The 12,655-nt window shown below is 47.2% G+C and overlaps 1 protein-coding gene across 9 annotated transcripts in view; it reads right to left on the bottom strand.

The window, feature by feature from the left end:
• MED15 (mediator complex subunit 15) overlaps positions 1–12,655 on the bottom strand; it is a 53,128-nt gene that overhangs the window by 14,351 nt on the left and 26,122 nt on the right. For 5 of the 9 annotated variants that reach the window (XM_014547117.1, XM_014547115.1, XM_014547114.1 and 2 more), the window contains 3 exons: positions 5,363–5,592; positions 4,002–4,322; positions 2,716–2,820 (listed from right to left, as the gene is read on the bottom strand). In XM_014547117.1, coding sequence (XP_014402603.1) covers positions 2,716–2,820; positions 4,002–4,322; positions 5,363–5,592 — 656 coding nt within the window. Of the gene's footprint in view, positions 1–2,715; positions 2,821–4,001; positions 4,323–5,362; positions 5,654–12,655 lie in introns of all 9 variants that reach the window. The other 4 variants (XM_014547116.1, XM_014547113.1, XM_014547121.1 and 1 more) reach the window with 3 other exon arrangements.

Raw genomic sequence — 12,655 nt, forward strand, 5'->3', positions numbered from 1 at the left:
CCAAAGTGACCCAGTGACTCACTTCTGGGAAGCATCAGGAAACCATCTGAAACCCAGCCATGCATTAGACATGCATCCCTGGTACCAGTAAAAAAATGAAAATAATCTCAGGATCCAAGAACAGTACATAAATTAAGGACAGCAGGATATATTCATAAAAGAAACACTGCCTATAGAATAATGTTGACTGAGATATTTTAATTATAAAATGTTTTACCTCTATTATAATGTAATAGCCATACACAAAATCCTATGTATGTCCTATGACCTCCAATACATGAGAACTGGAAAGAAAAGATATCAAACTGTTTTTTCTAGTCTGAAATGTTTCCCTTATTTATAGTTCTCTTAATTACCCACATTCTATAGTCACCACATATATTTAAAGTTTTGGGGTCCAAGTATCTCTAGCCTTGTCTTGTCCAGGTTGCAAAGGAAGGCTGTGAATCCAGAGATTCTCCCAGGAAGGCTTGTCCACCCTGGGGACACCGCTGCTAATAGAATGCAGGGATGCCAACCAGCCGGGCTCCACAAAACTGCACTGCCTGCCAGGAGCCCAGAGGTGAATCAGCAGGTCAGAGGCAGGGGACTGCCTGCCAAGGTTCTGCATCTGGGCTGAGGCACGGCACACACAGGCACTCGCACACCTGGGCTTCAAGAACGCTTCCTGTGCCGCCAGCACCCGGGAATCCCACCATGGGCCACACAGGGCAGGGTGAGGCCTCTCACCCACCCTACCCGACGCTGGTCTGTGACACAGAGGAATGAGCTGGACACTGCTCCTAAAAGAAAACCTGAAGGCTCATTCTTTATAAAACCAAACCCACCCACAAGTACTCAAGTACTTCATCCACCCCAGCTACGAGTCCCCCTCCTGAAAAGAAGAGGCCCCGTCCCCTCTGAGCGTTGCCTGCCAGCAGCCTTGTGCCTCCACCTGGAGGTAAAGAAGGTTACAAATCAAGGTTACTCTAGAGGGGACTGAGCCCACGGCCAACCCCACAGCCAAGCTCCCGAGCTGGCTGGGCTGGGACCTCCAGCAGAAGCAAAGGGCAGAGTAACTGCTGGGAAAAGCAGCGCTGCACACAGGCTCATGCAGGGTACTGAGCACAAACAACCATGCCTGCTTCTGGAAGGTGGTGAGGTGCCAGGGAAGCGACAGGGAGTACACTTCCTTGAGCAAGAAGCCTAGGAATAAACCAGCAGGATGGAGCCAGACCTCGGTCGGAAGACATCAACCTTTCTATGGCAGCTCATTCCCAAACACTGATAAATGGGATGGAGAGAGAAGTTCTGCTTCAGGATGGCCCAGTGCAAGGTAAAAAATGCCAAGCTTCTTACTCTCCTACTAGACTGGACCCGAGAACCAGAAGTTTCCATTAAGAATGGTCCTGGGACAGAGGAGGGAGGGTCACTTTGTGACAAGGGCAGTGGCTTCTGTGGACTGGGTGGGCCATGGTTCTGACCATGCACCTCCTTCTCTGCATGAGACACCAAGAAGAGGGAGCCCGAGGAAGCCTGAGGACAAGCCCAGGACACACAGCAGTGGCAGCAGAGATGGACTCCAACCTCGTCACACAGGGCAGCCAACCCCCGTCCCCGCTACAGACGTGAAGTCCATCGTGTGTCTCACACAGGACCATGTCTGGGCACGCTGGTGACGTGGGGAACTCTGGGCCCAGGTCATTTGGTGCAGTGAGCCCAGAGGCTGCTAGGCTGGCTCAGCTGCATCGAAACACCGCAGGTTCCTCCCTTCGGCTAGCTTCTCCTCTGACAGCTTCCCACAACTCCAGCCACGCAGCTGGGACCAGGAAGGACTGTTTCTGAGCGTCCCCCACAGGGAAATGTCATCTGACACTAAAGGAACACACCGAATCCCAGAAGTGCTCGACCTGTGGCCCTGCGCACTCACGGATAACGAGCAGGGCAGGAGTGCAGTGTGGCACCAGGTGGCTGTAGCCTCATATCAACTAGCATATCTGCTCCATCTAAAGCCAACACTCTTCTGAGCTGGACTATTGTGCTCTTACCACTGGGTGGAGACAGGAAGAACCGAGGCCCCAGACTGGATGTCCCCCCACCTCAGCACCAGCATGAGGGTAAGGAAGGGTGTCCATGGAGAAGTCACAGGGCCAAGCTCCAACCCCCAGAAACCAACAAGAATCTGGTCTCTACTAAGAAAAGGCGGGGCAAGGCCTCCTCCATCCATCAATATCCAATACCCAGAGGGTGAACGTGGTGGGCCTCGGCACAGGAGTAAGCCCCAGAAGTCAGCCTGGCAGGGACCTCAGCACAAGCCTGCGCTGTCAGCTGGAACCAGATGCCACCATTCCCACGCTCTTTCTACTGTCCACCCACTGCTAGCCCTGTACTCAGAGTTGAGGCAAGCATGAGACTACAACACTCCCCTCTCCACTGAGTGGTTTAAGAAGGAAAGAGGTGATAAAGGACATCAGAGGAGAGGTGGAAATGGCACGTGCACTATGCAGCTGGGGGACCCAGATATCATCAAGCAGAGTTGGCTACCTCATGACTCCAGGGACCAGCTCCAGGAAAGCCATCATCTCACAAAGTGCCAGGAAAGAGAAGACCCACGCTTTACCAACCTGGCCCTGATCCAACCAGGACCCTCGCCACAGATTGCTGGAAATCCAGCTCCATTTGCAAGTGGACATGCACCTGCTAACTACAGAAGCCCTTGGCTCTGATGGCCCTCACCTGGACTCCAGAACCCACTATCTGGGGGGCCTGAGCTGTCGGCGCTGTCTGCTGCTGCACCGGTGGCTGCACCTGGGGCTGCTGCACCACCATCGGAGCTCGGACCTGGGGGAGGAAGGGAGAATTCGATTTGGAGCCACGGAGAGCAGAGCACCCACTACTTCTGGGGGAGCTTTGACGTTCGAAGCTTCTCATGAGGACGATGGGATCGTTATGTCTTCACTGGTTATTATGTCACCTTAATGGCCGTTCCTTATCCTTTAGCTCATGAGCAATGTCCCACACCAGCCTGTCTTTGAGTTGCACAGTGGAGTCCCACTTCCTCTAACTCTGGTGAGAAGTACAGCTTTCCCACTGAGATGTCATCACCATCTATCACTGCAAACAAAGCAATGGCTCCAACCACACAGCCCAGTCTTCTCAACCTCGGGCCCAAGCACACTGACAGTTTATAAGAGTCCCACTCAGAGTCCTGATGCCTCAAAAGAAACCAGAGTGGATGGCCAGCCAGCAGAAGGATGGCTCCTAGGTGGCAGGTCTACTAATACCTGCTTCTCCCAACTATCCCCAGCCTTTCAGCCTGCTCCTGTGAGCCTTCTATTCACTTGCCACTCAATTCAGGCATGGTCTATCCTTACTCCATTCAATGAGTCACACATAGAAAAGGCCATGAAAACCAAGGAAACGAGCAAAAAAACCCCACACATAAAAATGGCCCCTTGATGTAGCTACTCCTAACTTGGTGGCAATATTCTGTCCTCTGTGTAAACGTCACTGACTGGATTTTTGCTTTGTACAGAGATGCATAATAAGACTGAAAGTAACATTTTATATTAATACCCTCCTCAAAAATATGGTAATGGCAGGGATCTTTGATCAGAAACTCTGAGCAAGTAGCAAACCACCATGGATGCTTAATGGAGGTGACAGGTCCTTCCCACAGTGAGAATGCACATGCTGTCACCTATCTAGTCATCAACAATCCTAAAATCATCCATAATTTTAAAATGGCCACGGCCACCACCACAATCAGCCATGCTGCTTGGAAGACAAACTGCTACTCCTGCAGCAGGCACCCCCAGTGCAGGCTGCAGCAGCTCTTGGAATGCACGCTCCCTCGCTGAGCCAGACGTGAAGGTCAACATGGGAAAGGGTCACCTGAGTCCCATTGCTTGAAGAGAGGACATGCCATCTATAGCCAAAGAGCTTCAGAAACCGCTAATGGCCACAAGCTTCATGTGATACCAGAGAAGAGCCACGGCCTACCACAAGTCATGGGTACTCACAAGCTTCAGCGGAGGTTGGGGGTATAGCATCTGTCCAGGTAGGGCCGGAGCCTGCGACACCAAAGGCTGGGTCTGTGACTGTGGCGGGAGCTGTGATGGTTGGTTCTGAGCCACTGGTGGTTGCTGAGGCTGTGGCTGTGGCTGGTGGTGCTGTGGGTGATGCATCTGCTGCAGCTGCTGGGGCAGGGCCTGGGAGGGGGGAGGCTGTGGCTGCTGCATTGGTGGCTGCTGCATTGGCGGCTGGGCCTGCAAAGCCTGCTGCTGCTGCTGTTGCTGCAGCTGCAACTGTGCCATCCTCTGCAGCTGCTGCTGCTGCTGTATCTAGGGGCAGAACAAGTAGCACTCCGTCACCCCATTGGCCTCTGGGCCCTGTGCCAGCCTTGCCCCAGGAAGCCTGCCTGGGCTGTCCTCACACGGGGCAGAGGGAGCACTTCCCACAGAGAACACTGAGGAAACACCAAGAGTGCACTTGTGCCCTGGCCATCAGACGCTGGCTGGTCTACCCCTAGACCTGAGAGGATGGAAGATTCAAGGGAAATATTGGGAGAGTTTAGTAAGAGTAACATATGGATGCAGTCCTATGGAGGCTGGGATAAACGCTCAGGTGACTCAAATCTCCAAGGTCCCTACACTGGTCAATAGTACGAGCCTCACAAAGATGGCCAATGTCTGATTTTCAGGATGAAGATGAAAGGTGGGACTGAAGACTCGCTGTCGGTTCTGAGAGGGTGGCCACTGAGAAAAGGAGTCAGCGAGCCAAGGCCTGGAGGAGGTAGAAAAGTGAAGGTCCCCTCAGGGATTCCCTCCCTCAGCCAAGAGCAGACCTAACAATAGATGCTTAACATGTCTGATGCTGACTGTAAACCATGGGGGATGGGGTGACTGTTTTCTTAGGAGCAGGGCTTCTAATGTGACATTGCCATGACCCTGTAGGACACTAGATGTAGGTCGATTAGTGCTGTGTTCAGGCACCAAACAAGCCCACGTGATGGCTCAAGCATTCATGCATCTTGGAGAGTTCGTCTCACTTCTTGATTCAGTTAACTCTTATATGAATCGCTTGCACCCAGAGCCTCCACTGAGTCAGCCCCCAGCACGTAGTAGGTCTGCAGCTAGACACCCAAGTCTGGCAGAGAGGCCAGTCTTGTGAGATCAGATTACCTCCTAGCAAGTCAGGGCCTATTTTTCCTCCATGTTCTAGGTTCTGTGGGAAGCTCATGAAGAAGGAAGCTGAGGCACCAGGGGTCAGGAGGATCCACTACTGGCTCTGAGTCCCTACACCCATCACAATGGCTGGTGCGTGTCCAGAGCTCCAACACCACAGGAGGGAGGCCAAGTACAGGAACAAGAGCACCTGGTACCTGTTGCTGGTTTTGATGGTGCAATTTAAGCAGGTGCTGCTGTTGCTGCTGCTGCTGCTGGAGCTGCTGCTGCTGCTGCTGCACCACTGCCTGGAACTGCTGCTGCATGGCATTCTGCTGAGCCTGGAACTGCTGCTGCTGCTGCTGCTGCAATGCCGCCTGCTGCTGCTGGAACTGCTGCTGCTGCTGTTGCTGCTGCTGCAACGCCACCTGCTGGAGCTGCAGCTGGGCTGGAGACAGACCCGGAATCAGGCCCAGCTGTACCAGGCCAGCAGAGCCCATTGCCCAGGGCTGTGCAGAAAGGGAGGGTGGTAAGACCATCTGCTGCCCCACTTGCTGCTGGGATTGAACATATGTGATGGGAGCAACATTTGTGTGGATTATGAAACTTACTATTATGAACTGTTCTATAACAATAAAGAAAAAAGAAAAGAGCTAAGTCTTTTGGATAGCCAAGAAGCCCAGCCTCTGGTAACTACCAATCTACTTTCTGTCTTTATGGCTTCGTCCATTCTGGACATTTCGAATTAATGGAATCTCACAATATGTGGTCTTTTTTGATGGGCTTCTTTCGCTTAGCATAATATTTACAAGGTTCACCCATGATGTAGCACACATCAATATTTCATTTATTTTTATTGCCAAATAGGATTCCACTATACTAGTGGTTCCCAACGTGGGGCACATACCCCACAGGGGGCGCAATTCGAGAATGAGTTATTAACAGTGAATTTTTTTGCATTTCTTATGGTTCTAGGGGCCTCATATACAGTATATAAATATATATTGTGACATATTTATGCATTTCAGTTCTCTATTATGTTTTGAAACTTTACTTGCCATTTTTTCATATCACTTCATATTATTATTATTTTAAAAAGATTTTTATTGATTTCAGAGAGTGAAAGGGAGAGAGAGCCAGAAACATCAATGGTGAGAACGAATCATGGATTGGCTGCCTCCAGGCTGCCCCACACTGGGGATCAAGTCCACAACCTGGGCATGTGCCCCAACTGGGAATCAAACCATGCCCTCCTGGTTCATAGGTCAACGCTCAACCACTGCGCCATGCCGGCCAGGCTTATTATTATCCTATATCCTATATAATAAAAGGCTAATATGCAAATTGTCCCCTTGACCGGAAGTTCAACCATGAGTTCCCCCAGGGGGTGGGGCCGGCCTGTCAACCACCTACAGCCCCTCCCCCCTGCCGGCCCAAACCGGGTAGGCTGGCTGGACCTCACCTGTGCACAAATTCATGCACCAGGCCTCTAGTTTTTTAACTATTTCTTAGGGATTTCTTCCTCAGTACTTCAACTTTCATTCTTTTATTTTTCTCTTTCATGAATGTCATGTTCTTTGGGAGCTTGTTTAGACCAAGTTAATGGCCTTTTAGGCTTCCTCCACGTGAATAGGAGTTCATTTTTTGAATAAGAATTATATGTTAAGGGGGGTGGGGGGAGAGGCATCAGTATTTTAGAGATGCTTAGGTAGGGCATGGCCAAAAAAAATTGGAAACCACTTCACTATACGGATTTTCCACATTTGGTTTATCCATTCATCAGCTATGGACATTTGGGTTGTTTCCACTTTGGGGCTATTATAATAATGCTGATATGAGCAATCATTTATAAGATTTTCTATGGAGCAGTTTCTTTTGGAGTAATGAAAAGGTTCTAAAATTGATTGGAGTGATGTTTGCACAACTCTCTGAATATACTAAAAACTACCAAAGGTTTCACTTTAAATGGGAGAACTATATGGTATGTGAATTATATCTAAATAAAGCTGTTATAAAATTAAAAAAAAAATATGGAGAGAGATCCATTGTATACTTTGACCAGCTTCTACCTATGGTACCATTTTGTGAAATTATAACAGAATAACACAGCCAGAATATGTGCTCATCTGTGCAGGTGTAAATATTAACTTCTATACAATTTTCTCAGCTGAGTAGATTACAGTCAAAATACTGAACAATTCCAACACCACAGGGATCCCTAGGAGTGCCATCTGCTTCAGCAACCCCATCCTTCCACCCATGGCAACAACTAAGGTGTCCTCCATTTCTGAAATGTTGCCATTTAAAAAACGTTACATAAGTGGGACCATACAGTATGGTTAGTTTTTTTCATTCAGCATAATTCTCTGAATATCATCCAGGCTGTAACAATTTTAAAATTGACTTTAAAGAGAGAAAGAAAGGGGGAGAGAGGGAGAGAAGGAGAGAGGGAGAAAGAAAGAGGGAGGGAGGGAGAGAGAGAGGGAGGGAGGGAGGGAGGGAGGGAAGGAGAGAGAGAGAGATCCATTAGTTGTTCCACTTATTTATGCATTTATTGGTTGCTTCTTGTATATGCCTTGACTGGTAACTGAACCTGCAATCTTGGTGTATCGGGATGACACTCCAACCAACTGAGCTCCCCAGCCAGGGCTGTTCATGTACACTTAAATAAAGTATAAAGTTTAGGCATATTTTAATCTCTTTTCCAAATACAAGGACCTGAGAACCTTCTCTATTTTTTTTTTTTTAAGAGAGGTAGGGAAAGGGAGAGAGAGAAACATTGATGTGAGTGAGGCAGCGATCATCTGCCTCCTGCATGCCCCCTACGGGGGATTGAGCCCACAACCCAGGCATGTGCCCTGACCGGAATCGAAGCAACAGCCTTTCGGTACACAGGATGCCGCCCAACCAACTGAATCACACTGGCCAGGGCAAACCCTATTTTTTAAAGTAGGTTTTATGTGCCCATAATAGACCTGATTTCCTTGATATATTCCCCCCTCTGACTTCCATTTATTTTGGTCCCTGTTTATCAACTTATGGCCACACAGCAGACTTATAAGAATCAGGATAGAATAATGACTAGGGGTACAGCCTCTGACCCAGACTACCCTGACTCAAATCCCAACTCTGTCACTGTTCTATGCCTCAGTTTCCTACACTGGACTAATAAATAACCTATTATAGGTAGAATACTCAAAATAGTGCTTGGAATGTAGCAGGTCCATATGGAGGTTAGCTCTGAATATTATTATTTTATAGAGGTAATATTTGTTTACACCAAGAATTCTCAACCTTATCCTTACTGAAATTTGGGCCAGATAATCCTGTGTTATGGGGGGGCTGTCCTGTGCATGTAAGGTGTTTAGCAGCATCTCTGGCTTCTACCCACTGGATGCCAATAGCACCCTCACAGTTGTGACATCAAAATGGTCTGTAGACATTGCCAAATGTTCCCTAGGGTGCAAAATCATTGAGAATTACTGGTTTAGATTCACTACCTTACATGAAAAATATTTCTTCTCCTATCTTAAACCTGCCATGTTGAGAAGGATGGTTTGAGAAGAGGAAATGGTGAGCAAATAAAAGTATGTCCTTAAAAATCTCTTAATGAAGGTTCCTTAGGCTTTATTTATCTAAAAATGTCTGTTTCCTCCTATTCCTTGGAAGTTTTACTGGCACATAACTGTGGTTGGCAGCTCTATTCTCAGCACTCTAACCACCTCCTATCTTCTTGACTCCGTCACTGAGTCTGCTGAGTCGACTTCTTGCTCCTTACAGAAATTGGCCATTTTTAAGAGATTCTTCTGGCCTTTGGTATTCTGTTTCACAACAGGTTAAGACATGGATGCTTTATTTAACTGGTGTGGTTGTGCTGAGCTTTTCTAAGCCATCATCTCCTCACATACTACTGTGCTTCCATTCTCTCCACTTGGTCCTTTTATTAGATATTAGACTTTCTGATTTTATCCTCTACATTTCTTACCCTCCTATTTTCCATGTCTGCTTCTCTGGGCTACATTCTACAGAATTTCTTCAAATGTAGCTCTAGTTCACAAATTCTTTCTTCAGCTATATCTAATGCACTGTTTATTCATCCATACTTCTTTTTCTTTCATGAATTTTATTTCTCAGCTTCTAAAAGTTCTATTTGGTTCCTTTTCAAATCGGCGTGGTCATTCCAGGTAGTATCACAGTGCTTGTTCATTTGGGATTCCATCCTTTATTCTTTTAGCATGCCAAGCCCATACCTAACAATTGCTATGTGTGCGGTCCCTGGGGATTTCCACATCTGTTTATTGTTTCTGTTCTTCCTCATGGTGCCTTTGCTTCCTTTCATACCTACTGATCTTTGACTGTGTGCTCAATGCTTGACCTTAACTGCAATTCCAACAGTACTAATCTTGGAAGCATTCTCCTCCAATCTGCCCTTGCTTCTGGGGGTGCTAGGGATGCCAAGGACCCTAGCACAAATCCTGCTGGATGGAGGGACCCCAAAGCTTGCTTTTCCTATCTTGCAGTGAGCCAGGGCACGGCAAGGGAAAGAGCATCCTCTACTTCTGCCAGCCGAGCAATCCAAAATGCAGCCTACCCAGGATCTAGTTATCCAGAAGAAGGAGGGTTCCTCAGCACCCAGTCTGTCAAACAGCCAGAAATAGGACTGATTTTTAAAGTCGGTTTTTACATGCACATGATACAAAATTCATTGAGGAACAAAAATGTTCAGAGGGACAAGTAAGTCTCGCTAAAACCCTGTACCCCAGCCCACAGCCTTACCCACAGTCAGAGTTTGTGTTTCTTATGACTAACCTGGGTCACTTGGAGACTATCACAGTGTGCCCTAGACTGTCCTTTGAGAACCCTGGCAAAACCTCTAAGGCCCTGCCCTCTGGGATTATGGCTTGAAGTGGCCTTAATCACACAGTGGCATTTGGAAAAAATGTTAGAAAGGGAGAGCAAATGCCCATTGGGCCATGACACATATTTCAGGTAGACCAGGCAGGCAAGAGGTCAAAGGTAGGGAGGGAAGGTCTCTGACAGGCAGCAGCAGGACATGAAAGTAGAGAGCCCACTTCAAACTTCCTCTAGTGCCACACAGTAGACCAGGTCCTTCCGAAGCTGAAAACAGGATGTGGGTCAAGGTCAGATTGGGGAAGCTACGAAAGCTTTTGCCATTGAACTTCTGACAAAGTCTTAGGTGTGAGACTGTAAGACAAATCATAGATAGGAGCATTCTCAACTCACACATTTTAAAACTATTTTTTATTATAAAATATAAGTTTGTGATAAAAAACAAACAAACACCAAAAACCTCAACCAGTACACCAGAGTATAACGTAAAAAGGAGCCAGGGCCAGTACCTCTCTTACACATTCTTCCATAAGCTATCCCGTGTGTGTATCAGGTGTGCTGGTATGACAAAGGGGGACAAAGGAGCTCAAGATGAAGAACCAAGTGAAGACCTAAGAGTCTGATGGAAAGATATCAGTAAGGAGAAGAGAATGAAGACCTGAGGAGGAAGAGGATGGCTGGGGATGGAAGATTCCAGTGCAGGAGTGGTGAGAATGAGAACACATGTGCCATCTGAGAAGAGCAAGGCAATGCTAATACAGTAAATCCAACAAAGAACAGGGCGCTCAGGTCAGGCAGCCTGGGTTTGACCCCAGCTATAGGTCATGCTACCTTCTGGGGAAAGCAGAGGCAATGGCACTGCCCTCTTCATAGGTTACTATGAGGGATACACGACAAAAATACATTGAAACACCACAACCCACACACAAGTGTTCACAGCAGCTTTATGTATAACCGCCCCAAACTGGAAACAACCCAAATGTCCTTCTAGGGTGAATGCATAAGTAAACTTAGCACAATCAGTCCTTGGGACACTCATGGAATACTACTCAGCAATGAAGAGGAGTGAATGATTAATACAACTTGGAGGATCTCAAGGGCATTATGCTGAGTAAAAAGAGCCAATCTCAAAAAGTCAGACATTATATGATGCCACTGATAAAACATTGGCAAAGTGACACAATTATAGAGAACAGATCAGTGACTGCCAGGGCTTAGGGTTGGAGGGCATGTGTGATTATTAGAAGGTATACAACAGCCCTAGCCAGGTTGGCTCAGCAGATAGAGCAGTGGTTCCCAAGCTTATTTGGCCTACCGCCCCCTTTTCAGAAAAAATATTACTCAGCGCCCTCTGGAAATTAATTTTTTTTTAATTTTAATAGCAATTAAACAGAAAGATATATGTATTAATGTTTCTACCTTTTTCGTAAAATATAGTAAAGAAAGGTGTAAATTAGAAACATTGAAGTTTGAAATTATGAAACTATTTATTGAACTCAGAATAGAAAGGTAATACAAAAAGAGTTAAAACAAATGCACCTGTGGCCATCACCGCCCCCCTGGATCGCTGCAGCGCCCACCAGGGGGCGGTAGCACCCACTTTGGGAATCACTGAGATAGAGTGTCAGACTGCAGACTGAAGGGTACCGGGTTCAATTCTGGTCAAGGGCACATGCCCAAGTTGCAGGCTCAATACCCAGTAGGGGGCATACAGGAGGCAGCAAATCAATGATTCTCTCCCATCATTGATGTTTTTATCTCTCTCTCCCTCTCCCTTCCTCTCTAAAATCAATAAAATATATTAAAAAAAAAAAAAAAGGTATACGATAGCCCAGCTGAGAGACATAGGTTAAGCGACAACCTATGAACCAGGGAGTCACGGTTTGATTCCCAGGCAGGGCACATGCCAGGGTTGTGTGCTTGATCCCCAGTAGGGGGTGTGCAGGATGCAGCTGATTGTGTCTCTCTCATCGAAGTTTCTATCGCTCTCTCCCTCTCACTTCCTCTCACTCTAAAAATCAATAAAAAAAATAATTTAAAAAAAGAGACATACAACAGCTTGTTGGTGGTGATGGAACAGTTCTGCATGCTGACAGTGCTGATGGTTACTCAATTCCACATATGATAAAATCTCATAGAACTACACACATGTAAGTGCATGCACAAGAATGCATATAGGAACTGCTGACGTCTGAATAGTCTCCCTGAGTTGAGCACTGTCCCCATGCTCATTTCTCAGTTTTGATGATGTACTAAGATATTATCATTGGGGAAGCTGGGTGAAGGGTACATGGGAACTCTGCACTACTCTGCAACTTCCTGTGACTCAAGTATTCCAAAAATAAAATGTTCTATTAAGGAAAAATAGTGTCGAAGCACTTTGAAGTCCTGAAGTACATTCCAGGTACTAAGTAAATGTTTATCCAAGGTCCATCAAGAGGGGTCCTGGAAAGAAAGGAAGACCTGCACTACAGTCCAGCTCCTGGAAGGGGCAGCCGAGTACAGAAGACAAGGGGCCGTGTGCTGCAGAGAAGTGCAAAGAGGGCAAGGGCAGCACTGGAAGAGACGGCTCCTGAGAGCGGGGCAGTCTAGGGATTGTGAGATGCTAACAGCACTTGTTCATGACCAAGAACACTCCTGAGACATAACTGTTTCTCTTA

This window comes from Myotis brandtii, unplaced genomic scaffold (assembly GCF_000412655.1).
Source record: "Myotis brandtii unplaced genomic scaffold, ASM41265v1 scaffold463, whole genome shotgun sequence".
In the NCBI taxonomy this organism is placed as follows: Eukaryota; Metazoa; Chordata; class Mammalia; order Chiroptera; family Vespertilionidae; genus Myotis; species Myotis brandtii.